Genomic DNA, 27,426 nt, shown 5'->3' on the forward strand with positions numbered 1-27,426 from the left:
CGTTCAAGTAATAAAACTTGGTAAGACCAAGTATCGTTCTTCCCAAAGGACTCACGGCCTAGTTTAGTTATGTGATTTCTTGATTAGCTAAGACTTAAGAAAACAATGATTGAAATTTTAATATGCAAGACGAAAATAAACATGTATGCATGAATTGATCAATGGCAAAGACATAAGATAAACACTTTCAATGGATTAAATGAATGAATATGTTGTTGGGGGTCAATTTCATCTCATCCACTCTCATATATTTTAGGAATTCCTCTTTCAAATCATCATTGTTAATGCCACTCTCTAATGTACCATTCTAGATGGCTTCTCCCTAATCAAATAGTTCATACAATTCCTAGCATTCCTAATGATTAGTTCATGAGTGCAGGAGCTTAAGGCAACCAATATAATGTTATCAGTAAAATATTGGGAGAAATTCCCCGGATCTAGATTTCCCCGTACGTGTCCGTATCAACAAAACCAATAATCATGCATTAGAATGAGTTAAACAATGCAAGCATTGAGCAAAGAGGAAAAACCCTAACTAATGATGAAAAGAAAGCATATGTCTTAATTCAAAGATGTATTCAACAAATCCATATATGAGAGCTTCAAGAGATTACATTGATTCCCCAACAAACATACAAGGTTTAGTTCACCATATTCATGGTGAACCTAGATGAATAACAATGAAAGTATGAAAGAATAAACCCAATAAAGGTGAAGAGGTAGCCTGAGCATCCAAGATCCTCCTTCAAAGGGGTGAAAGAGAGAGTGTTTGCCTCGTTTCTGCCAAAGATGTCTAACTAAAGGACGTGCAAGCCCTTATATACTAATCTAGAGTTACAAAAGATTACAAAAGTCCAAGCCCAAAAAGTGCCGCTCAGCGCCATTTACCGCTCAGCGGTGGTTACGCGTCTTCTTTCTTCCCCTCAGCGGCCATTTGCCCCTCAGCGGTTCCAACGCCACCTCTTGAGTGCCGCTCAGCGGTAGTTTGCCGCTGAGCGGTGCCTTCGACTTCTCCTTTTTGCACTCTTTCTTGTCTTTTCTAATGTCCTCTCTCTCATTCTTCACTTCTTTCACCAAATTCACCTCAAAACCTGCACAAAAACACTCAAATCAAGCATAAACCTGTCCAGCTCTCTTATTTCTGAAAATATAAACAAAATGCATGATTTCAAGCTAGTTTCTAAGTCTAAAGGTTGCTTTTAGTATCACTTTTAAGCATGAAAATAACACTTTTTCAACTGTTATCAGCGGCTAACCTTTTATCCTGTGAAACCATGTATATAAGTAAGTCTAAAATCATAAAAACTCAATGAAAGATGATCTTAAGAAACATACCTTCCATTCTTCAGACTCTCTAGATGCACGAAACTGCATCCAATCCTCCTCTGTGAAGGTATAATGCTGAGATGGATTTTCATGTTGTCTATCTCCAAAGACATATAGTCGTGTCAGCCTTGTCTTGAAATCCCTAAATCTTATCGCTATATGCGATAACACTTTCCTTCTGATTTGCAATGTGTTTGGAATATCAAAATGTTGCTGTTTAAAACAAAAAACTTGTTACCAAGAGAAAAGTTAACAGATAAGTATATCACAAATTGCATGAAGTCTAAACATACCTGAACATCTTGCCATAAGAGGTTCTTGTCGACCTCTGGGACGTCATCCCAACATGCATGAAGGATAGAGACATGACTTTTTGCTAACTTGCCCAGATAACTCCTAAACCTATCAGCATTTGGCCCTGATGGATGACCTGATCTGGGGTCAATGTCAACATGCCTCCTCTGACCATCCACGCGTCCGGATGTCACATCTGCCACTCGGGTGACGCCTCGTCCACGTCTGCTCTTTCCCGATCCTGAGTCTGAGGCCGACATACCTGAAAAATTAGACAACGTTAGTAATAATTCAATTATGATGAACATACATATAAAGTCAATAAAAGTGAAAATATTAACCTATTAATTAATTGTTTTTTCCCAAATGCCTTCGTTGTGATCACTACGAATTGCTTGCATTACATCGGCAACGTCATCAACTGGGTCTTCAGTGGGTCTACATGCAACAGATGTTGTCTCAAGTATATCAAGAGAATCGTCATCATCATGTCCATGCATGTTTCTACCTTCTAAAACCACTGACCATTTGTTATTCGATGGATCACTTACGTAGAATATTTGTCTTGCTTGACTAGCCATGATAAATGGTTCATCAGTGTAATTCATCTTGTTCAAGTCTACCAATGTGAAACCAAGGTCATCCATCATGACACCAGAATTTATATCAACCCATTTACACTTGAAAACTGGTACTCTAAAAGTAACGTAATCAACTTCCCATATTTCTTGTATTATTCCAAAATAACTGATGGATGCTGTGATTGGATTTTTGTCTTTAGAACTAGCAAAGTGCACAGACTCAGCTTGTAGTGTGACGCCACTATTTTGAACTCTGCTTTTGTCATCTTCTACCTTTGTCTGAAAAGAAATATTGTTTATATAGTACCCACCATATGTAATGACCTCTGTGTTCGGTCCACGAGATAACCTCAATAAAGTTTCAGAAACATGTGGAGTCGCATACACCTTTTTCTTAAACCATCCCAAGAAGGTTTTCACATGTTCATTAAGATGCCATTTTTCACTCATTTTTGGGTTTGCTGCCTTTATTTCATTAACGTGGTCAGAAATGTAAGGAATCACATCAACAGTGTTGTTTAAGACGTACAAATGAGCTTGGTCAATTTCTTTTCTGCTAACACTTTGAATTGTCACACCTCGAACACCCTTACCTTCACATTTTCCTTCGTTTTTGCTCTTGGGAAGACCGACGGGTTCCCAAGATGGCATATAACTTGAACAAAATTCAATGGCTTCTTCTGCAACGTATCGCTCTATGATTGAAGCTTCTGGTCTATACTGATTCTTGACATATCCCTTTAAGATCTTCATGTATCTTTCAACTGGGTACATCCACCTTAAGAAGACCGGCCCACATATTCGAATTTCTCTGACTAGATGAACAATCAAATGTACCATGATGTCAAAAAAGGAAGGTGGAAAATACATCTCCAATTGACATAGTAGTCTTATTCCCTCATTTTCCAATTCATCTAAACCTCGAGGGTCAACAACTTTCTTGCAAATGGCATTAAAGAAAAAACTCAGACGTGTCAGAATACCCCTAACAGAAGGAGGTAATATGCCTCGAATAAGAACCGGTAACAATTGTTGCATCAATACATGACAATCGTGAGACTTTAAACCAACTAGCTTTAAGTCTTGCATAGACACAAGGTTACTAATATTTGAAGAATAACCTTGCGGAACCTTCACACTTCTTAAACAGTTACAAAAACTTTGTTTTTCTTTTTTGGAAAGTGTGTGACAGGCTGGGGGCAGATAGGTGCGTCTTCCTATTATCTGTGGATGTAACTCAGATCGGATTCCCATGTCAGCCAAATCTTGTCTTGCCTTTATTCCGTCTTTGCTCTTCCCTTTGACGTTTAATAAAGTTCCGATGACACTGTCACAAACATTTTTTTCAACGTGCATCACATCAATACAATGTCTAACATCAAGTTCACACCAATATGGAAGCTTAAAAAATATCGATCGTTTCTTCCAAATGTTCTTTGCGGAGGTACTTTTATGATGTTTTCCAAACACAATGTCAATGTTTTTGACTTCGTTGTACACCTCTTGACCATTCCGGGGTCTGCACACAACCTCATCCTCAGCACTTCCATTAAATGCTTTTTTCAATCTACGATAAGGATGATTACGAGGAAGAAATTTTCGATGTCTTGTATATACTGTCTTCTGACCATGCTTCAACTGAAGGTAACTAGTGTTTTCTTCACATATGGGACATGCAAAATGACCTTTAACACTATAACCGCTCAAGTTTCCATATGCTGGGAAATCATTTATAGTGCAAAACAACATTGCACGCAAACGGAACTGTTCCTGAACATGTGAATCAAACACGTCGATGCCTTCTTCCCACAACAATTTCAAATCATCAATTAAAGGTGCTAAGTAAACATCAATGTCATTTCCAGGTTGTCTAGGACCCGATATCATCATGGTCAACATCACATATTTTCTCTTCATGCACAACGAAGGAGAAAGATTGTAAATCATCAACATAACTGGCCACGAACTGTGTTTGCTACTTAAGTTTCCATAAGGATTCATACCATCAGTTGCAAGTGCAAGCCTTAAGTTTCTTGGATCTGCACCAAATTCAGGGAATTTGTCATCAATATTTTTCCATTGTGGAGAATCAGCAGGGTGTCGAAGAAGATTATCGCACTTTCTTTCGTCAGAGTGCCATTTAAGGTTCTTTGCATCTTCTTTAACAGAGAACATACGTTTGAACCTAGGTATTATAGGCAAATACCACATCACCTTAGCAGGTGCACCATCATTACCTTCATTACCAGTGACTCTGTCAGATTTCTTTTTAAAACGGGATAAACCACATGTTGGACAATAGTTTAACGAAGCAAACTCCTTTGTGTACAAAACACAATCATTAGGACAAGCATGTATCTTTTGATATTCAAGACCCATTGGACATAAAATTTTTTTGGCCTCGTAATTACGAATAGGTAGAGTATTATTTTCTGGAAGCATCTCCTTCAACAACTCCAACAACTCGGTGAAACTTTTATCGGTCCATCCATTCCTTGCTTTTAAACTAAACAACTTTAAAGTTGAAGACAAGCGTGTAAAGTTTGAGCATCCTGGGAACAACGGTTGCTCTGAATCATTAATAAGAGTATCATACAAATTAGCCCTTCCAAAATTATCTTCACCGACATCACGTATCATGTCCTCTAAATGGTCACTCATCCATTCTTCCACATAATTTGTTCCTCGTGACGTGGTAGGCTGCTCAAGTACTTCTCCATGCCAAGTCCAAACGGTATAAGTCCTCATTATGTCGTACATGAATAGATGGTCACGCACATTGCCTAAGTCTTGGCGTATTTGATTAAGACAACGCACACAAGGACAAAAATATGTCCCGTTGACAGACTTAGCATTTTGTTCAACGTATTGCAAGAACTGCGAAACACCCTTGTCATATTCTTCACTCATGCGACGTTCGTTCATCCATCTTCGATCCATACTATGTTCGTAAAATCATCAGTTCAAGTGTTTTAACTCTCACAAGGTTAGGCCCTACCCATTCAAAAAAATTAATTTTCATAATTTGCTCAGCCACGTGCATTGAAGTCTACGTCATAAAATTGATACAATTTCGGCAGCATTTCGCATTGGTCTCCAAAATACACGAAATGAGAGTAGTCAACGATGACCACAATCAAATATGCATCCGGAGAACAACACAAGTACTGAACCGAAATTTCATCAATCTTATCCTTAAACTCCAATTGACATGGTATTGCAAATTATGAAAATTAATTTTCTCAAACTGTCCAATCGGACAATTCAAAATTTAACACAAACGATTAAAACATTAATCGTTTGTCTTAAATTTCAAACGGGAACTAAGTGGCACTCAATGTATGACAATAACTAATACACATTTTACACAATAACACATACATGCATACACAAAATTTAACAGTAAAAAACGTCCATACACTAATACACATTTCTTAATCGTTTAACACAATAACATAACTAATACACATTTTACAGTCAAAAACGTCCATACCACATACATGCATACACAAAATTTTCAACCAACAAGCTAACCTGAAAAGTAGATTCCAAATGAGAAGGAGGGAAGTGGAGGAGTATACGGCCCAACACGCAGTCCAAAAAGACTCAAGGAAGCCGCCCAAGAACACGCAAGAGTCTGCAAAAAAACGGACCCAAAACCATTTTTAATCGGTTCAAATCAAAGACATGTCATCACAGAGCAATGTAATCGGATTAAATGTAATTTTAAACGGTCCAAAAGTGAGAAAACCAACCTGGAAATGTCAACGGCGCAGCAGCAGCAGCTCGCGTTCGCGGGGAAGAAGACGAACAGTGAATGGTCACGGTTCGCGCTTTCCATTTTAATGAACATAGACGTCCGGGCCACGTGGGCACGGACGTCTATAATATTATAGACGTCCGTCCCGCCACTAATAGGACGTTGTAATGAATTTAAAATTGAATTTCGCGGGGCTTTAAACGTCCGTTAACATGGCTCGGACGTCTATAATGTTATCAACGTCCGTCCCAAGACGGACGTCTAAAATTCTGATGAAAACCTAAACGATTCAATTACCCATGTCAGTGCACTGAACGTCCGTCCTGAGGGGCACGGACGTCTATAATATTATAGACGTCCGCGCCCCAGAGGACGGACGTTCAGAGGAGATAAAGTAATTATTACCCCACCCACTCGTCAGTACACTGAACGTCCGTCCTGAGGGGCACGGACGTCTATAATATTATAGACGTCCGCGCCCCCTCAGGACGGACGTTCAGCGGACTTAAGTAATTATTACCCAACCCACTCTGTCAGTGCACTGAACGTCCGTCCTGAGGGGCACGGACGTCTAAAATATTATAGACGTCCGTGCCCCTCAGGACGGACGTTCAGTGCACTGACGAGTGGGTGGGGTAATAATTACTTTATCTCCTCTGAACGTCCGTCCTCTGGGGCGCGGACGTCTATAATATTATAGACGTCCGTGCCCCTCAGGACGGACGTTCAGTGCACTTAAATCAATTAGTACCCCAGCAGCTCTGTCAGTCCTCTGAACGTCCGTTCTGAGGACGGACGTTCGGGCTCTCCCAGGACGGACGTTCCAGGACTGAAGCCAATATTATAAACGTCCAGCTCGACCCAGGACGGACGTTCAGAGGATGACCCTGTCAGTCCTCTGAACGTCCGTTCTGAGGACGGACGTTCGGGCTCTCCCAGGACGGACGTTCGAGGTTAATGAACGTATTCACCACGCGCACGGACGTCCGCTCACCTCAGGACGGACGTTCCAGGACTGAAGCCAATATTATAAACGTCCAGCTCGACCCAGGACGGACGTTCAGAGGATGACCCTGTCAGGACGGACGTCCGCTCACCTCAGGACGGACGTTCAGAGATTGAAAACGTTAGCCTATAAAACGTCCGTGCCCCTGGGACGGACGTCTATAATACTATAAACGTCCAGCGCGACCCACGACGGACGTTCAAGGATTGACAAGGCAGCCTTTAAAACGTCCGTCCGCTTGTGACGGACGTCTATAATGTTATAAACGTCCGGTTCGACCACGGACGGACGTCTAGAGGTCCACTTATTTACTATAATGCCACCGGTCACATATATACGTTGGGGATTCGTGGGACGGACGTTTATTGGGTGACGTGAAAAGCCGTTTCTGCACTAGTGTTATCTATACTAATAAAATAGAGACCTCATTATGAAACATATCTGACTTGAGCGTCGGAGTGTCTTCTGCAGGTCAACAACTCATCGGAGTGGATTGCGTTCTCGGAGAGGTTTGGACGATCGAAAGAGATCAAAACAAGGAAGGACGACCGACCCTTGGACAAATTCAACCAAAACAGTCCTACAAATAATAATTGGAATAACTAGGCCCAAATAATTCAAATTAATTAAAATAAGAATTAATAGTTTAATTAACCATAAATAATGAAAATGAGAGAAGAATAAAGAATTAAATAATACAAAATAATGATTTAAATTGTTTTCTTCTTAAAAAGACCCGTCATGATGACTGCGTCAACAATGATTAGACAATTAAGTTTCAAATTTTACTGGCCTTGACCCAATGTCATGCATTATCGGGCGGATAAGAACACATTTGAGAAAAAAAAAATGGATGGATATTAACACCAACAATATTAAAATGGCAAATCAGAACCCGGACTAATATTATTTTATAATTAAAAGTAATTAAATAATTGTGATTTTTATTCATGTTATCATTGTTATATTATTTGTCTGATCTTCTGAAAACATTAAATGTGTCATAACGTATGTAATTTATTTTTATGATATGATGGCATATATACTGGCTTGCTAACAGATAATTTGATGAACATCAACATTGAATAATACTCCTATAAAAGTTTATCGTATTATTTCCTCTATTTATATCTTATAATAAAGCTCTTTCTTTTTCTTTTTATAGACATCAAAAACCTCCCACTATTTGAACATTTCCTTCCCTCCATATTTTTGTTGTACGTCTATAGGCAGAAAAACAAAATATTATCGAACAATAAAAACAAAACACTGCACAGTATAGCTATAGTACAAAGTTCTGTTACAATATCAACCCACGCCAAGACCCCATTTAGAAGAAGACACACTTAATAGTCATCCTATGAGGACTAGTGATGTATATGAATGATGATCATTCTCCTATGCCGTTGTGTTGGTAACCTATAACAATTGAAGATCTTTTTTAGTAAGCAACAACAGAAAGAAAATTTAGACGGGTTTTTGAAAGTTGAATCAAGTTTGGATACTGGTAAAGATATTGTGCATCCCAAAGTTGTTGAAAGGAAACATGTCAGTCGGAAAGTAGAAGGGAAGGAAAGGACGAGGTTAATAGTTGTGAGGTATGGAGAGGGACAGTGTTAAGGTAGAGGAGCAACAAAAGCACGTGAATTTGTGCCCTCTAACCCTACTCCGTTGTCCAACTAAGCAAAGACAAGTTAAAGGTATTAGTCTCATTCACCATTCATGAGTCAAGCAAAATCCCAAACCAAAACTTGAATAATAATTTCCCCCATTCATCTCTAAGTCACACAACCACATGCTAACATGCAAATGCAAAGTTGCATGGCATCACGTGATGGACCAAAAGTGAGTTGGGACCACTTTTCCAAACAAAACCATGACCTCCTTTTGTATGCATGTGATGATCACGACGTGGCTCGAGTCCACGCGTTTCGATTGAACAAAGGATGTGACCCATTGGCCCCTACCCCCGAAACACTTATGCACAATGGTTTGAGACATGGTCACACTCTACCCAACTTCTTGTTGCTTGATTAAGTTATCCTCTTACCTTTATTGGGTTTTCTTCGTAGTCACAACTCCTTCCTTCCTTGGTTTGGAATTTGTGCCTAACATGCCAACCTTTGAGATTGGAGATGTACAAGTGTTGAATATATAATATGTACAATGTCCTCTATTTATATTAACCACCATTAACAGAACGAAATAACGTAATAAAGAAATAAGTTCTAAAGGCGTTGTAATAATCACGAACAGTGAAGATGCAAATGATGATAAAATCTTGTTGGTTGCGAAAAGGAAAGGTTGACTTTAGCGTATTCAGTTCTTATCTTTGAAGCGATTAATTAAAGAAAATGCTTTATATGTTCGATTTCTTTTGGTTGGATTTTCTTCGAGGTTCAAAGCACTTCATGCCAATTGAGAGGAAAAATAGACATATATTAGAGGTGACAAGATCACTTTTGATAGATGGTAATGTCCCATCTCATTTATGGGGTGAAGCTGTGAGCTCTGCCGTTTATTTAATTAATCGAACTCCTTCTAGTGTGCTTAACTTTCGAAGGCCTTTTGATGTGTTGTCTGATCATTGTATCCTTCCTCCCATAGTTTATTTACCACCTCATATTTTTGGATGTGTTATATATGTTCACTTACACCCACATCAACGTACAAAGCTTGAAGAACGAGCGATCAAATGTGTTTTTGTTGGGTATGGATCAACTCAAAAAGGTTATCGTGCTTACCATCCACCATCAAGGAAATTTTATATTTCTATGGATGTGACATTTAATGAGCATGAATTTTTTTATGTTGATTCTCCACTTCAGGGAGGCAATGAAAGTGAAGTGCATAATCGTGATGTTGGTATGTTTGATTGTGAAGATAAATTATTGTGTGAGGATCATTCTGCAGGAAGTGAGCCAATCCTAAATATGGACCCTTCTTTTCTGGATAATACAGTGTCTTCTGATCATAACCAATTGGCTCAATCTTCTCCACAGGTTCAACTTGACTCTTCAGAGGTACCTTCTGATACTATCTCTGATAATACTAATGAAATTGATCATGAAATTGATTCTTGTCTGCGTGAGACCACCAGCACACCAAACACTGAGTCTACTACTGTTCAATATATTCTTCCACCTGGTTCTAACCGTGGTCAACCTCCAGTTAAATATGAACCAGACCTCCAAGCCAAAGTTAAATATCCCATTAGTAAATATGTGTCATCTCACAGGTTATCTCAGTCATATGCATCATTTGTATCTCAATTATCTTCAATTTCTATTCCTAGTAATGTACAAGAAGCTTTGGCAGGTCCTAGATGGACCGAAGCAATGGTTGAGGAGATGGCAGCTTTAGAAAAAAACAACACTTGGGATCTTGTGTCCTTACCAAAAGGGAAGAAAACTGTGGGCTGCAGATGGGTCTTTACAATTAAGCATAAAGCTGATGGAACTGTTGAGAGGTATAAAGCACGACTTGTGGCTAAAGGTTACACTCAGTCTTATGGTGTAGATTACCAAGAGACGTTCGCACCAGTAGCCAAACTCAATACTGTGAGAATACTTTTGTCGCTAGCTGCAAACCAAGATTGGCCTCTTCTACAATTTGATGTGAAAAACGCTTTCCTACACGGAGAAATTTCAGAAGAAATTTATATGGATTCTCCACCAGGCATGACTGATTCAATTGGAATGAAGGTTTGCAAATTAAAGAAGGCTCTATATGGATTAAAACAATCCCCAAGAGCATGGTTTGGAAGGTTTACCAAGTCTATGAAGGCTTTTGGCTATAGAGCGAGTAACTCTGATCACACCTTATTTTTTAAGAGAGGAAAAGGAAAAATTACAGCTTTGATTATATATGTAGATGACATGATTGTTACAGGAAATGACCAAGATGAGATTTCTAGTTTACAACAATACCTTGCATCTGAATTTGAGATGAAACAACTTGGAAATCTTAAATATTTTTTAGGTATTGAAGTAGCTAGATCAAAACATGGTATTTTTCTATGCCAAAGAAAATATACTATTGATTTACTATCGGAAACTGGGCTGCTTGGGAGTAAACCAGCTGATACACCAATTGAACAAAATCATAAACTTTTTCAATGCTCAAATTCAGCAAGCATAGACAGAGGAAGATACCAAAGGCTGGTAGGAAAATTAATTTATTTGTGCCATACACGTCCAGATATCACTTATGCAGTGAATGTTGTTAGTCAATTTATGCATGACCCACGGAAGCTTCATATGGATGCTGTTGAAAGGATTTTGAGATATTTGAAGTCCTGCTCCTGGAAAAGGAATTTTGTTCTCAAATCATGAAAACTTAAAGGTAGAAGGGTACACTGATGCAGATTGGGCAGGTTCAAAAGATGATAGAAGATCTACCTCTGGATACTTTACTTTTGTAGGAGGGAATCTTGTAACTTGGAGGAGTAAAAAACAACCTGTAGTAGCAAGATCTAGTGCTGAAGCAGAATTCAGAGGCATGGCACTAGGTGTATGTGAACTTTTGTGGATTAAAAATGTGCTATCAGATTTGGGCTTTACACAAAATGAACCTATGAGTTTGTACTGTGACAATACTTCGGCTATAGCAATTGCTCACAATCCTGTGCAACATCATAGAACAAAGCATGTGGAGATTGATAGACATTTCATCAAAGAGAAGCTTGAAGCTGGAATAATTTCATTTCCTTTTGTAAGATCAGAATTGCAGTTGGCTGATGTTCTCACCAAAGGAGTATCAAGAAGATTGTTTAATGAGTCTTTATTCAAGTTGGGAATGTGTGATATCCATGCACCAACTTGAGTGGGGCTGTTAAGATATGCTAAATATTCTATTAAAGGATATTAGGCAATCAAATATTATGTTAGTTATAATTTAGATATTATTATAATTTGTGCAGATTTGTGCACCTGTCATTCCTTTAATAGATGAAGGATTATAGGATCCTTAAATGTATATATATGGTACTCTACTCTTTGAAATAAAATATCAGAATTATTCTTTAAACCTTTTATTATGGTATCAGAGCTATGGTTAGAGCCTATCCTAGCATTATTGGTTGTTTGTTGGGCATATTGTTCCACCCATTATCGGGCCGCTATTGGACCACCCATTAATGTCTAATCTCACGCTCGATATGTATATACCTCGGCGTGAGGGGGGTGTGTTGGAAGTCCCACATCGACTAGAGATAAGGCCAAATTAAAGTATATAAGTGGGTGCAGACCTCACCTTACAAGCCGGTTTTGTGGGGATGAGTTAGGCCTCAAGTCCACTTCTAACAATATTAGTCTCTCATTGAGCACTAAGTTAAGATATAATAAATAAATAATATAGTTCTAAATCGTAGCACAATATTTTTCTTACAAATCCTCTTTTCTTCTTTTATAGGAAGAATCTCTCTTCTTAAATAAAGTGAACATTTTTTATGTCAAACATATTAAATGAATTTATTCATTTTTTATTTAATATTTACTTCATAGTGCATGAAAAAAATTAATAAGAAGATATTACAAATAATATATAGACGTATTATTCAAATAGTTCTCTAAGTATTGGTGGAATATTAATTGTTTGGGAATTAAATCCAACTAATCTTTATTACTTTCAATCCATTGAACTCAAACATTAATTAAGTTCTATTAGATTCTTTAAATTATCTTCTTTCAGAAATACCGCTATTTTATTAAGTTATTCATCTAAATATTCATAAATCCTTTTATTCTTATGCCATAATTAATTTATGTAAATGATAAAAGATAATAAAAAAATGAACTTAGTAGAATTAAAAATAAAAAACAGATTATTTACTATTGGTTTTTTTAATTCTTCTTTTTTCGTGTTTCAATCTTGAAAAGTGATTTATAAAAATAAGGTTTAATAGGTTCAGAAGTCCCTATATTTGCGGGTTAGTTTCAATTGGGTCCTCTAAATTTGGAAGTGATCAATTGAGTCCCTGTTTTGGTGAAATTGAATCAATAATGTCCTTGCCGTTAATCTTTGTAAACGGTGTTAACTTTCTAGCGAGGTGGCATGCTGAGGTGGCTTTTAATTAGCACGTGGCACGTTGTGTGGAAACCTTCTCCCCTTCCCCTTCCCCTTCCCCTTCCTCTCCAACTCCAACCTCACCTTCTCCCATCTTTGGGAAACTTTCTTCTCGCCCTCCCACACCCACCTCTTCAACATCTACATTCACGCCCATCCCCCAATCCAACCGTCAAGCGCACCTCCCTTGCCTCCACATCTCTCATCATCGCTCGCCGTCTCATTACTGCCGCACTCCTCCACAACCCCCTCAACCTCTACTTCGCCCTCCGTCGTCGTTTCGGAGTTACGGTGGCGCACCAATGTCTACGGTTCAGGTTCATGACAGAATCGACATATCTGATACCGACAGAAGCATCTTTGATAGGCTTCTTGCCACTCTTTGCCACTTTGATCTTAGCTCCATGTCACGGGTGGCTGGGTTCGCGACAAGGTCACACACTCCATTCATTTTTAGCCCTAATTCCTTCCTTGTTATTCTTTTTGTCCTCTTTTTATTAGTTCTGTTATGCAGCTTCTGGGAAAAGAGTGCTTCTGTTATGCATAATTAAGTGTTTACTTTTTTGTAAAGTTTTTTTTATTATTATCCTTTCTTTTTTGCAGCAATATTCCTGACCAGTCCAAACATTTGCAACAACTCCTTTCTTTTTTCAATTTCTTTTTATGTTGGAATCGCATATATGCAATGTTGGTGTTGTTTGTTGTAATGTCTGACAGTGATTTGAGAAAAATAAAAATAATATGGAGGTGCTGCCAAGTGCCATATTCAGAAGGAATCTGGCCGGAGAAAAAGTTGTCCCCGAGATAGAGGTGGCGGAGGAGGGGCGCGGCGATGACAGGGAGATGGTGTGGGTGTGGGAGGGCATGAAAACATTAAACTGAAAGGTTTGTGACTGTAATTGAACTTAAAAGAAAATGGAAATTAAACACAACTAAACATGATTGACGGTATTCCAGTGCATGAAAACATTAAACTGAACATTGCAACAGATAAATATCCAAACACAATTCACCACAAAAAGAAGAAAATCAATTCAACCTATAATGTAAACCATTCTTAGGCAAAATAAATAAAAGAAAATATTTTTTTCTCTACCATTAACCGGGACCCATGTGCATCTACCAAAAGGATTTGAAATTCCAAATGCTTCTAAAAGTCCTCTCTAGCCATGACATGTTGAGCATTCCAGCAAAGATAATCTACTTCATCATTTCTCAAAGTAAATAAATCTTCAAAATGTTTAATCCAAAGAAAATGAAAGTGGGGTAGCCTTCCCGTGGCAGCAGCTTTCAAATCAGCTTTCTCCTCTTTGCTTCCAGCCGTGGCACCTCAAGCCTCCAACACGTAACAGTGCACTCTTCCTCATTCAATTAAAGTTTCTCCTTGCTTATTCCATCCAGCCATACCGTGACAAGACTCTTCTCAACGTGAATGTGTTTCCGTGCACGCTACATACTCCCACCAAATCAGCTTCTCATTGCATAAATCAAAAACCATTCTCTTTTCTTCCAGCAGCCATGACCCCTACTACCGTGACACCTACGTGCTGCTGCTTCCTTTCTCCAAGGCAATTGAATAAAATTATTTTCTCCAAACTATCACGTGCACTTGCTACCATGAATCAGCACCTCTCCTTTTCCCGTGATGAACATTGGAGCTTTCTATTATGACGTGACAGTAGCAGTTCTTATGTGCCCCGTGCTCCCCTTCCGTAACAGTAGCACCACATACTTCTTGCTTCCAGCCGTCACCGTGCACACCGAGACACATCCAACTCAATCAACATTTCCCTAGGCTGAGACCATTGTGCGTGCTGGACTTCCCACTTCTCTCCATTATTAAAAACGCATCCTAATCTCTAAAAACAATGAAAACCCCAAAAGCTGATTCCCGTGTGCACCCTACTTTCTCTGCTTGAAAACCCATGATTAAAAACAATTGAAATTCCCTGCTGGAATCCATCCTTTCCCGTGACAAGGTGGCAACTCTCTTCTGCCCAGGCCGAGACACACACTCCTCCCTATGCTCAGCATTCTCAAAGAAACCAAACATCAAAGATAATGAAATCCAAGCATCGTCTCGAATTGAAAAATTAAAATCAATGTAACAGTAGCAGAATAAAACATGTGCACACCAACGCTGGAATCAAAAATGAAAATAAAGAACCAATGCCAAAAAATATGTTGGCCGAGAACAACGTGCTTGTCTCCAATTCATCCCATGTCATAAAACAACGTTCCAGAAAAACTCAGCAAAAGAGTGTGGCGGCTGCCCTAAAGGCCGTGTGTCACCTTTTAATAAGGTGGGGGTCCACACAATAAAACCCTAGGGTCCAAGTCACTAACCTCTAATTTTGGGTCTAATCTAGTTTACCAAAAATTGACCCAAAATCTAAGAGTTGATTCAAAAATTCTAAACTACTAAATTACAATTTAATTAATTATAAAATGTCTGTGTGGAGAGTCTTGAATTTAATTGCATTCTTCCTGATGTCACAAAATGTATCTCCAAAATTCTTCCTGTAATAAAAAAATGTACTTAATCAGCTCAGAAAACCCAAATTAGCACAATTACAAATTTCCGACCAAATTAAGCAGAATTTGGAAAACGGGGAAATAACAGACAATTAAACACAATTCCCTGGTTTATTTAAGTGCAATAAACTAAATATAATTCAAGAAATAACGACTCATCAGTCACATTTTAGTCTTCTTCTTTATCTTAAAACAATTTTTGTAAATATGTAAAAATTGTTTAACTTTGTTTTAGAAGCTTAGTAGCTTTTAGAGTAAAGTAGCACACCATAAACCTTGATGTAGGTGAATATGTGCCTAAAATGGGTCATAGGAAGACTTTGGAACATGTCAACATCAAGGAAGGCTCCTAGACATTGAACTTGGACGATAGTTAGGGGGGAAGGCTCCTAGACGTTGAACTTGGATGGTAGTTAGGGGGAAAGGCTCCCATTCCTCCCCCCTTGCCATAGGAAGCTTCTAGTTCCTTTCTAGTGCATTAAATGCTAGCCTACTCCTTCACCTATAAAAGGAGAGGCAACCTTGTATAATTTTTTAGAACTATTTTGAATGCTAGAGTTTCTTTGCCAAATTTGAAAGTCTCCTTCACTTTAGTTCTCACTCTAAGAAATGTCTTTTTTGAGACTTCTTCTTACCTTTCACTTCAAGGTTGGCCTCACCTCCAAGAAGAACTTCTACCTAGACCATTCAACCGTCAACAACATCTCTTCATGTTGAAAAGCTTCCGCAACATTCATCATCTCACATGGAGTCCATCCTTTGAAGAGCTTCATCAACACACCATGGAGAACATCTCTTGTTGAAGAAGCATCCTCAAAGCAACCTCCATCATTTGGTATCAGAGCTATGGTCACTATCTTGGAAGTCTTCAAGAGATACGTGTCTCAAAGTTCTTACCCATTTTATGTTAACGTCACTCACCAAATCACTTAAACCCGATCCCTTGGTGAAATAAGCATGTCCTTAATCACTAGTTCATGCAATTCCTAGCATTCTTAGTAATTAAATGTGAAGATCAAGAGCTTTAAGATGACCAAGATTCATACCCTCATCCTTGAGAAATATTACTCTTGGGAGTAATTCAACAAGAACTTGAATTGTAAGGAACGTCTCGGTACTCATGAAAATCATAAATCATGTTATTGAATGAGTTAAACAAAGCAAGCATTGTAACAGATGAATTACTCTAACAATTAATGAAAAAGCATATATTATTAAGAATCAATTCAAATACATGAGAGTTCACAAGGTTACATCATCCCCCAACAACAAATAGAGTTTAGTTCACCATAGACGTGGTGAAACTAGATGAATAATGGAGAAGAATGAGATAGAAAAACCCTAAAAGTAGAAGATGGAAGCTCCCGCATCCAAATCTGCCTCTAGAGACTGAAAGAGTGTGTTGTTGCGCTCCCTCTGCCAAAGATACCCAACCTAGGACGTTTGGGTCCTTTAAACAGAGCGAAAACATATCAAAGACGAAGTCCGACCCATTTCGATGGCGCTCAAGCGCCCTACTTAGGGTGCCCGGGAAGTGAGTAGTGGTTCTTGGCGCTTAAGCCTAAAAAGGGGCGCCCAAGCTTCGTGCTTCTGACGCTCAAGCGCCCAAAAAGGGTGCCCAGGCAGTGAGCGGTGGTTCTTGGTGCTTAAGCCTCAAAAAGGGGCACCGAAGCTTCGTGCTTTTGATGCTCAAGTGCCCAAAAGGGGCTCCCAGGCGGTGAGCAACACTCTTCTACGCTTAAGCCTCCAAAAAGGGCGCCCAAGCTTCGAGCATTCCTCCCTTCTAGTGCTTGTCCAGGCCTTTCTGAGCTTCATCTCCTTGGCACTTATCTCTGCTTTTCGTATTATCTCATTTCCTTCCAAAACAAGGGAATTTAGTCATAAATTCATCAAATTCAACCTCAACTCTCTTATTCACACAACTTAATAGAAAAACATGATTCCAAGCAAGTTTCTAAGCATAAAAGGGTGCATTTAGTATCAAAATTACATCAAAGATAACGGTATTTTCAACCGTTATCAATGGTCAAGCACTTTCAAGAGAGTGGAAGCCATCCATGAAGATGACAACAACTCTACCTTTTGGGCCACCTTTCGAGCCATCATGGAGCATGGATTCAAGATTAGTGTAGGAATTTAGGCCATTGTATTAGGCCATGTAGTGTAGGTTTATTTAAGGCTTATATTAAGGCCTAAGTAGCATAGGATTTTCCTTAAAAGTTAGACATCCAAACCAAGTGGAAAGTGTGTGCAATGAGTCATGCTTCCATTGGAGAGGATTTACTTTTTAAAAGGTAGCCACATGGCACCTTAGGAGTGAAGAGTTTTTTCTTTTAGTAGTGGCCACATGGAACTCTAGGAATGGAGAGGATTGTGTTTTGTGATTGGCCACATGTCCCTCCATCATTGGAGAGGATTTGTGGACACTTGTCCACTCCTTAGAAGGCCTCATTTTTGGTCAATGAGAGGAAAGGTGGGAGATCATGCTTTTAGGGTTAGAAGGAGACACCCTTGGCCTATAAATATAAGTGTCTTCACCCTTGTATTTCATGATGTTGAGTAATTTTATGCTGCCCATTTTTGGCCATACTACTCATCTTAGATCAAGACTAGAGCCAACCATGAGGCCCCCCTAGTCACTTTCTTCCTTGAGTTGGCCTAACCTCTCTTGGAGCCACCGAACACTACACCACCACCACCATCATATCTCCTAGAGGCTTTGAGCTTCTACACTATTCATACATTAGCTCATCATCCTTGTACCATTTGCCACCACATTTCCGCACCATTCATCCAAGGAACACCCCCCCCCATGTGTTAACACTTCGGCAAGTGTAACGAATCGTATCAAGTAATAATAAATGGTAAGACCAAGTATCGTTTCCCAAAGGACTCACGACCAAGTTTTAATCAATTGGATTGAAAGATGCAAAAGTGATTGATGTAAAATATGGAATGATGATGTTGTTGGGGTTTCCGACTTATCCTATCCACTCTCATGTATTCATGAATTCATCTTTATTCATTAATGTTAATGCCACTTTCTAATTTACCTTAAACCCGATGTCTCGGTGAAGAAAGCCTAATCATAATTACTAGTTTACAATGTCTTGTCTCCCTAGAAATTATTCATGCATTACATTCGCACAAAAGCTTAAACGCAACCGATCCTCCTATTCCTATGTCTAGGTAATATTGCTTCCGGGAGAATTTCCCTGTATGTGTCCATATCGACAAAATCAAAGATCATGCAATTGAATGACTTAAACAAAGCATGCATAGAGTGTAGAGGAAAAACCCTAACAATTAATGAAGTAAATCATATATAATCAACAATCAATTCAATACATTTGAGTTTCAAAGGATTACATCGTTTCCCCAACAACAGTGGAGGTTTAGTTCACCATAGACATGGTGAAACTAGATGAAAATAATGAAAAGAATGAAAGATAAAACCCTAGAATTTGAATAAAGGAACTTCCGCATCCAAAATCCGCATCCATGGGGTGAAAGGAGTGTAATTTCGCCTCTTTCTGTCCAAAGATATCAACCCTAGGTCGACTAAACCCTTATATAGTTTATTAAAAATACAGAAAAATGGCCCAAGCCCAATTAAATAGCGCTCAGCGGCAGTTTTGGCACTCAGCAGTAAGTGCGACACTTAGAATGACCCTCAGCGTTGACGCTCAGGCCCGAAACAGTGTATTCAACAGCACAGTCTGCGCTCAACGGTAAAAATACTACTTAGCGGTAGGTGCGATACTTGAATTGGCCCTCAGCAGTAGCGCTCAAGCGTGAGATAATGTACTCATTAGCCATATTGGCTCTTAGCGGTGCCAATGGCATTGAGCGGTGGCAACGATTCTTGTTTTGTGCACTATTCCTTCCTTTCCTGAGTCCAACTCATTGCTACTTCAACTTCTTTCATCCAATTCATCTTAATTCCTGTCAAAACAAGAAAAATCAAGCATATTACCCATCCAACTCTCTTATTTCCAAAACCTAAGCAAAAGCATGATTTCAAGCTAGTTTCTAAGTCATAAAGGTTGTTTTTAAGGTCAAAATTAAGTATAAAAATAATGGTTTTTCAACCATTATCACAACCCCAAACTTAGAACTTTGCTTGTCCTAAAGCAAACAAGATGTAACTCAGTCCTCACCAATCAATACAATGGTTAAACACATTCAAAAACTCTTTCTTTCAAGACAAGTAATCACTCAAATAAGCTCTTCAATTAAAATTTAGTCAAGATGCACACATGCCTTGATTCACAACTACTCAACATGGTGTTCACATAATCACATAATCTCCAACAGATGTTATTCTCATGAATGATCAATTATCTAAGCATAGATGTAATCAAGTGCTCATGGAATCATTCCTCACCAGATAAAGTGTTTCACTCAATCACACTAGTGTATATAGAGGTCACTCATTCACTCTACTATCACAATGACACATGAATCAACTTTGCCTTTCATTTAACCACAATCAAACACATTCACAAGCAAGCATCATCACAAGGACTTTTTTATGGCTTATAATGTGGCTGGGCTAAGAAGAAAATTGGTCTTTCGAGATCACAAAATCCTTGAGTTTAAGAGATTCATTTACAATCATTCTCACTTTTTCCCAACTTTCCCTTGCATTGAGCTTTTCTTTTTCTTTCTTTTTTCTTTTGCTTTTCACGTGCTTAACACTTGGCTCAATGCTTTTTATTTTTCCTTTCTAAACTTCCTAACAACCCCAAACTCGAACCTTTATCAATACCACAATATATTCTCAACTCAACTCAAGGTAAAGATTTTCAAAAAGGGTTTTCACATCATATTCAAGGCTAAAGGTTCAAAAGATTGAACACATTGTGTTCTCTTTTATTGGGCTAAAATAATGCATTTGGCTAAAAAGAGTTACCAACAAATGGCCTTGATCATATGACACATACAAGCAAGTGATTCAATCATAGAAACCTGGGCAAAGTCATTCATGCTTTCAATGTAATAGCACTCAATCACAAAAACTCTAGAGTTCAAAATCTCACACATAAGCTCATTCAACATTCCATCTATTCCAGATACACATCCTGCTTTGCATCATAATCACAATCGCAACATCATGCATATGTTCACATAGCTTGTGAACAACCACCTGTATATTAGCATATAGTGCACAATCTCAACATCAATAAATATCCAAGCATCATCAAGCAATACTCGTCATGCATAAATCACAAGTAAACCATCATAGCAAATAAAGTTTCACACTGAGTACATCACAACCTATTCTAAGAACATAAGAAAATAAGTTCAACATTACAAAACAAAAGATAGCAAAATCATGCTCTAGAGGTGATAGCATCCATCAGTAGATGTTATCTCTACTCCTCATCAACCCATGCTATCATCCGAATCTTCCTCCTCTCTTTCTTCTTCAGCATTCTCAAAGTCATCATCATCATCCTCATCATCATCATTCATAGTTGGAGCTTCAGCTGCTCCAGCTCCACTAGCTTGAGCTTGCTCCTCTGGCCATGCCACCACATTGTTGAATTCATCCATGGTCCACCGATGTCTTGGGGGTGTATCATACATCCCTATGATCATCTCTGTAGTGGCTACTTGCCATCTATGAATAGACTGCAGCCTATCCTCCATCAGAGACATATACATGTCCCTCATCTGGAAAGGCTCTGCATCATGAGGCGGTGCATGTGCTCATGATGGTCCTCTCCTTCTAGAAAGATGGTGTGGTGGTACTAGCTGAGCTGCCTCATCTCCCCCACAATACTGTCTGTAATAAGCCCCATCAATTACCTTCATAGGCCTCTCCAAACGCAGTGAAGAAGTGTTAACCCCAGCTAACTCACAGAGGTGTGTGATCAGAGAAGGATGCCCCAAGGGCGCCTTGTTGTTCACAGTACTTGCACAAGTCTGAATTTCATCTGCTATGACCTAACCAATGTTAATACTCATCCCTCTAAGTACACAATAAAGGAACATGACTCTGCTGACAGTGATATCAGAGACATGTGAACAACGCTGGATGTTGGCATGAGAAAACATCATCTAGTATTTTGCCATGGGAGTCAAATCAGCTCTCCTTATATGCACAACTACACCATTGCTATTCCTCTAAACATGCCCTCCAGGCATACACAACACACATTCCATATCTTCATAATCTGCTCCCTCTACCATGTTTAGAACAAACTAACACTGCTCACCAGTCCATTCAACATGCATAAACCTGTTAATGGAATTAGCATCATATCGAATGCTTTTTCCTCTAACATAGCTCATATAATCCTTAGTGTGAGAGTTACCCAATCTCCTTGCATTGGTATAGAATTCTTTTACTACTACAATGTTGGCTGGTGCAGGATAAGTAGCTATTTTCTCCCAATTTCTGTACTCAAGTTCCTCTCCAAACTGTGGAGCCAAGTCTGGTATCCACCCTGCCTTCCTTTCCATCAAGAGCCTTCTATCTTGGATACTGATGAAATGTTGCTCATGTGTACGGGAGAGGAACTTGTTGGAATAGGGGCGCTCTGGTTCGTTCCTCTTATTTCCCACAGTCTTGATTCTTTTGCCCGATGAGGAGGCCATCCCTGCATCAAACACAAATCACAAAACCACAAGAAACATTGTTAAGCATTAGTAAACCACTAACAACTCCCTAAAACTCTCTTTATCACTGCTGAGGGCAAAACAGAAACCCTCAGTGCCACCTGTGCAGAGAAACAACCAACCAAAACACAAAAAACATCATTATGCAGAAATCGCACTCAGGGGAAATTTCTACTGAGCGGCGTTTCTGCAGATTTGCCAAAATTGCCAAAAAATGCTTCTCATCTCCACCCACATGCATTCTTCCTAGTTCCAGTCCCAAATCAAGCAGTTTAATCGGTCCAAACAATGATTAATTCATCTAATCATGCATAAAAATCAAAATCATTCAAGAATCATGCTTAGACAACCATTAGTTAAAAAGAACATGTTAAGACTTAGAAAGAAAAGATTAAGTCCTTATTCAACTTCCCTTTTCTTGGGAGAATTTCTTCAGTTCTAGGTTTACTTATATGTGTCCATACAAATAACATCAATGATCATGCAATTGAATGAGTTAAACAAAGCGTGCATAGAGTATAAAAGAAAAAGCCTAACAATTAATGAAAGAAAACATATAGAATATAGAACCAATTCAATATACGAGAGTTTCAAAGGATTAAGTTTGAAGATCAAGAGCTTAAGACGACCAAGTCCTCATACCCTCATCCTTGAGAAATATTACCCTTGGGAGAATTCAACAAGAACCTGAATTGTAAGGAACCTCCCAACACTTATGCAATTCATAAATCATGCTACTAAATGAGTTAAATAGAGCAAACATTGAAACAGATGAATTCCCTAACAATTAATGAATAAGGCATATAAATTAAGAATCAATTCAAATACATGAGAGATCAAAAGGTTACATCATTCCCCAAAAACAAATAGAGTTTAGTTCCCCATAAACATGGAGAAACTAGATGAACAATGGAAAAGCATGAGATAGTAAAACCCTAAAAGTAGAAGAGGAAGCTCCCGCCTCCAGATCATCCTTCAGAGGGTAGAAGAGTGTGTTGTTGTATTGCTTCAGCCAGAGATACAAAAGAGTAGAAATAGGGTCCGATCCAAAAGAGTCGAAACAGACAAGAATTGGGCCTGACCTGCAAAACACGACGCTCGATTTTTGTAGGGCTTGAGCCTCCAGTTTGGACACCCAGGCTTCGGGGTCCGACGCCCAGGCAGCCTAAGAGGGCGCCCGGGCGACGGACGTCGATAATCTATGCTTGAGCATCTCTGCATGCCGCCCAAGCTTCTTACTGTCCTTCCTTCAAGTGCTTTTCTAGGCCTTTCTGAGCTCTAACTCCTTATCACTTCATCTCTACTTCCTGTATTAACCTATTTTCTGTCAAAACAAAGGGAATTAGTCATAAAATCATCAAATTCAACCTCAACTCTCTTATTCACACAACTTAATGAAAAAGCATGAGTCCAAGCAAGTTTCTAAGTCAAAAAAGGTGCATTTAGTATCAAAATTACATCACAGATAACGGTATTTTAAACCGTCATCACAACCCCAAACTTAGAACTTTGCTTGTCCTCAAGCAAAACAGAATGTAACTCAGCTCTTAACAATTATCACACTGGTTCAACAATTTTTCACAATATTTTTCCCAAGACAAATGATTACTTCAATCAGCTCATCATAAGAATATTAGTCAAGATGCACAAATGTTTTCTCTCAAATAACTCAAAGTGATGCTCAAAGAATTCGACAGATGCTATCCTTAAGAATAATCAATCATTCATGTAGAAATGTAATTAGAAATTCAAAGAACTACTTCTCACCAAGGAATATGTTTCACTCAAGTACTCAAAAGTGTATCACTCATATACAAGTGTATAGTGTTGGTGCTTTCACTCTGCTACCACAATGTCACACAAATTAACTTTGCCTTTCATTTAACTACAATCAAACAGACTTACAAGCAAGTTGTCATCACAAGGGATTTTTATGGCTTGTAACTTGGCTGGGCTAAGAAGGAAATTGGTTTTTCTGGTAAGCAAAATTCCTTGATTTAAGAGATACATTTTTGAATTTATCAATTACTCACAGGTTCTCTTTTCAAGAAGATCTTTCCCAACCATTTCCCTTGCAGTGAGCTCTATTTTCTTCTCTTTTTATTTTTCCTTTTTCCTTTCATTTTCTTTCCTTTTTCTTTTTATGTTGCTTTTCAATTGCTCACTACTTAGAAAAGTGGGGTTACTTACCAGCAACCGCAAACTTGAACCTTTTTCAATACCTCACAAATATTCTCAACTCAACTAAAGGTAAAGAATTTAAAACATGGTTTTCAAAACATGCATAAGGTTCAATGTTCAAAAGGTAGAGCAATTGGTTTTCTTTTCAGTGGAAAAATTTTTGAAGGCAAAACAAAAGATGGCCTTGATCATATGAAACCTGCAAGAAAGTAGTTCAATCACAGAAAATTTGGGCAAAATCATTTATGCTTCCAAAGTAATAACAATTATTCACATGAGAATTCTGAAGCCCAATTATCACACAGGTAAACTCTCAAGTTCTAGAATTCAGAAAAACATCTTGCTTAGTATCTGAATCAAATGTTACCTCAAGCACCTGTTTCACATGTTAGACCAACCACTTGTGTATTTTCACATCATGCATCATCCAACATCAACTCAAACAATAAGCATAAAAAAGTAACACTCATCAAAACACAACATCAGAATAACTAAACCACTACAATAAGATAGAGCAAAGTACATCATTCCTATACTTCAGAAAAACAATAAAAATAGGAATATAAAAAGACTTCAACAATAAACAAAATAAAAACAATAAAAAAAAAGCAAGGGAAAGTTTAGAAAGCTGGGTTGCCTCCCAGTAAGCACTTCTTTAACGTCACTAGCTTGACCCAATAGGCTCATGTCTAGGTTAACCAATTCCAACTTTAATCTTGGTGTTCTCCTTTCTGTCTCCACACCAACTTATCTTTAGCAACTTCCTCTTTATAGGCTTGACTTCAAGACCACCAATCTTTTCAAGTACAGATAAGGGCATCAAGTTGATACTAGACCCTAAATCAATTAGGGCTTTCCCTATTTCATGACTCCCAATAGTGTAGGGAATAGTGAAACTTCCCGGATCTTTAGCTTTTAGAGGAAGTGCCTTCTCAAAGATCACACTGCACTTGCCATGTACCTCAATTGTTTCCTCCTCTGGACTTTTTCTCTTTTTGTTGAATTTCTTCGGGAAGTTAACATAACCGGGAACCTGCTGCAATGTCTTAGTCACAGGAATTTTAATCTCCAATTCCTCAAAGATTTCCATGGATTGCTCAAACTGTCTTTCCTTCTCTTCCTTAGAATAATTCTTTGGGTAAGGAAGAGGTTTTTCATATAATTCTTTCTTTTTTTCTTATCCTCTTCCTCTCTTTTTTTCGTTTCTTCCCTATCTTTTTCCTTCTCTTTTCTTCACTCTCTTCTTCTTCTTTCTCTATATCTTTCTCTTTTTCACTCAAACTTTCTTTTTCTTTTCTCTCATCTTCTTCCTCTTCTTCCCTCTCCTTTTCTTTTCTCTCACTCTCTTCTTTTTCTTTCTTTTCCTCTACATCCTTCTCTTTTTTGCTCAAACTTTCTTCTTTTATCTCTATTTTTCTCTCATCTAAAAACTTGCCACTCCTAGTGATAACGGCGTTGCACTCCTCTTTAGGGATAACTTCCATATTGCCCCCAAAATCATTCAGCTTTTGAATTATGAACCTACAATTCACCTCCATCCTTTTGCATGTTGCTTAAGTGTTATTACGATGAGACTCAAACATCAGTATGTACTATTGAAGCGTGTCATCCATATTAGCCCATCTTTTTTATATAGAGGGTTATTGCTGCCATTGTTGTTGTGGCAGCCTATCAAATTGTTCGGCAGCTTGAGTGCTTATGTGATGAGAATCAAACATCTGCATTAACTATTGAAGTGTGTCATCTATCTTAGCCCATCTTTTTGAAATAGAGAGTTGTTGCTGCCATTGTTGTTGTGGTTCTGTATATCTGTCTTTGCAGATTTCAGAGGTTCTTCAAGATCATTTTCAAGCTTTTCATTATCCTGCACAAGATTATCAATTATGTATTCATAATCTCTTCTCCTGGATGATAATCGATTCACTTTGTATTGAAGTCGCATGGCCTCTGCATGAGTTTCCTGAAAAGCATCCAGTAGCATGTAGTACTTGACTTCTATTGGTTCATTTTCGAATTCACGATCACAATCATCGTCTGATTGTGCAGAGCCTGCCATGAAGCATAGATTTGACTCCTCTTCAGCACTATTGTCATCATCACTTGAAGAGTCTTCATCACTGTTTTCCCAAGCAATATAAGCTTTCCTCTGCTTTCTGTTCTTGTCCTAAGGATACTTGGAGAATTCTTTCTGCTTGTTCTTCAAGTCTGGACAGTCAAGCTTGACATGACCATCCTTTCCACATTCATAGCATTGAACAACGTTGCTTCTTGAACTCTTCTTTCCTCCTCTTGAGAAACCTTCATTGTTAGTTGCAAAATTTTTATTTTTCATGAATATGCTAAATTTTCTTACCATCATATTCATCATTTCTTTTTCTGGTATATCTGCATCTGATTCAGTTTCAGGTTCATGAATCTTTGTAGCTTTCTTGCTTGTGACTTTTAGAGCAATCGATTTCTTCTCTTCAATTTCTTCTTCCTCCTTTATCCTTCCAAGCTCCAACTCATGTTCTCTGAGTTTTCCAAACAATGTGGCCATGTTCATGTTAGTCAAGTCTCTTGATTCAGAAATTGCAGTAACCTTGGGTTGCCAGCTTCTATTCAGACTTTTCAATATCTTGATATTGATCTCTTCTTTGTCAAACACTTTTCCTAGAGCCATCAGGCGGTTGACTATGTGAGTAAATCTTTTCTGTACTTCATATATAGTCTCTCCAGCCTTCATCTTGAACAGTTCATACTCTTGTATCAGCGAGTTCTTTCTGGCTCTCTTTACTTCTTTTGTGCCTTTGTGCGTGACCTCCAAAACGTCCCACATTTCCTTTGATGTCTTGCACTCTGAAATCCTGAAAAATTCATCTATAGTTAGTACAGAAGCAATTACATTACGTGCTTTGACATCATATTGTGCTCTACGATTTTCATCCTGAGTCCACTCAGAAAAAATTATCAAAATAGTTTTTCCATTAACAACATGAGTTGGCTCAAATGGACCGTTCAATGTTGCATCCGGATTTTCCAAAAAGCATAGTTTTCACCAACAAATAGTG

General features: G+C 38.5%; 2 protein-coding genes across 2 annotated transcripts; both read right to left on the bottom strand.

The window, feature by feature from the left end:
- Positions 1 to 1,344: 1,344 nt before the first annotated feature.
- On the bottom strand, positions 1,345 to 5,976 carry LOC148203682 (uncharacterized). The gene has a single exon (XM_088107894.1). The coding sequence runs from the start codon at positions 5,139 to 5,141 to the stop codon at positions 1,965 to 1,967; it is 3,177 nt and encodes a 1,058-aa protein (XP_087964020.1). The 5' UTR covers positions 5,142 to 5,976; the 3' UTR covers positions 1,345 to 1,964.
- Positions 5,977 to 25,070: 19,094 nt separating this feature from the next.
- Positions 25,071 to 25,466, bottom strand: LOC148203683 (uncharacterized). Its single transcript, XM_088107713.1, has one exon. The coding sequence runs from the start codon at positions 25,464 to 25,466 to the stop codon at positions 25,071 to 25,073; it is 396 nt and encodes a 131-aa protein (XP_087963839.1).
- Between the last annotated feature and the right edge of the window lie 1,960 nt (positions 25,467 to 27,426).

The sequence above is a fragment of the Vigna umbellata genome, chromosome 2 (assembly GCF_029865625.1).
Source record: "Vigna umbellata cultivar VRB3 chromosome 2, Vumbellata_1.0, whole genome shotgun sequence".
NCBI classification, from domain to species: Eukaryota; Viridiplantae; Streptophyta; class Magnoliopsida; order Fabales; family Fabaceae; genus Vigna; species Vigna umbellata.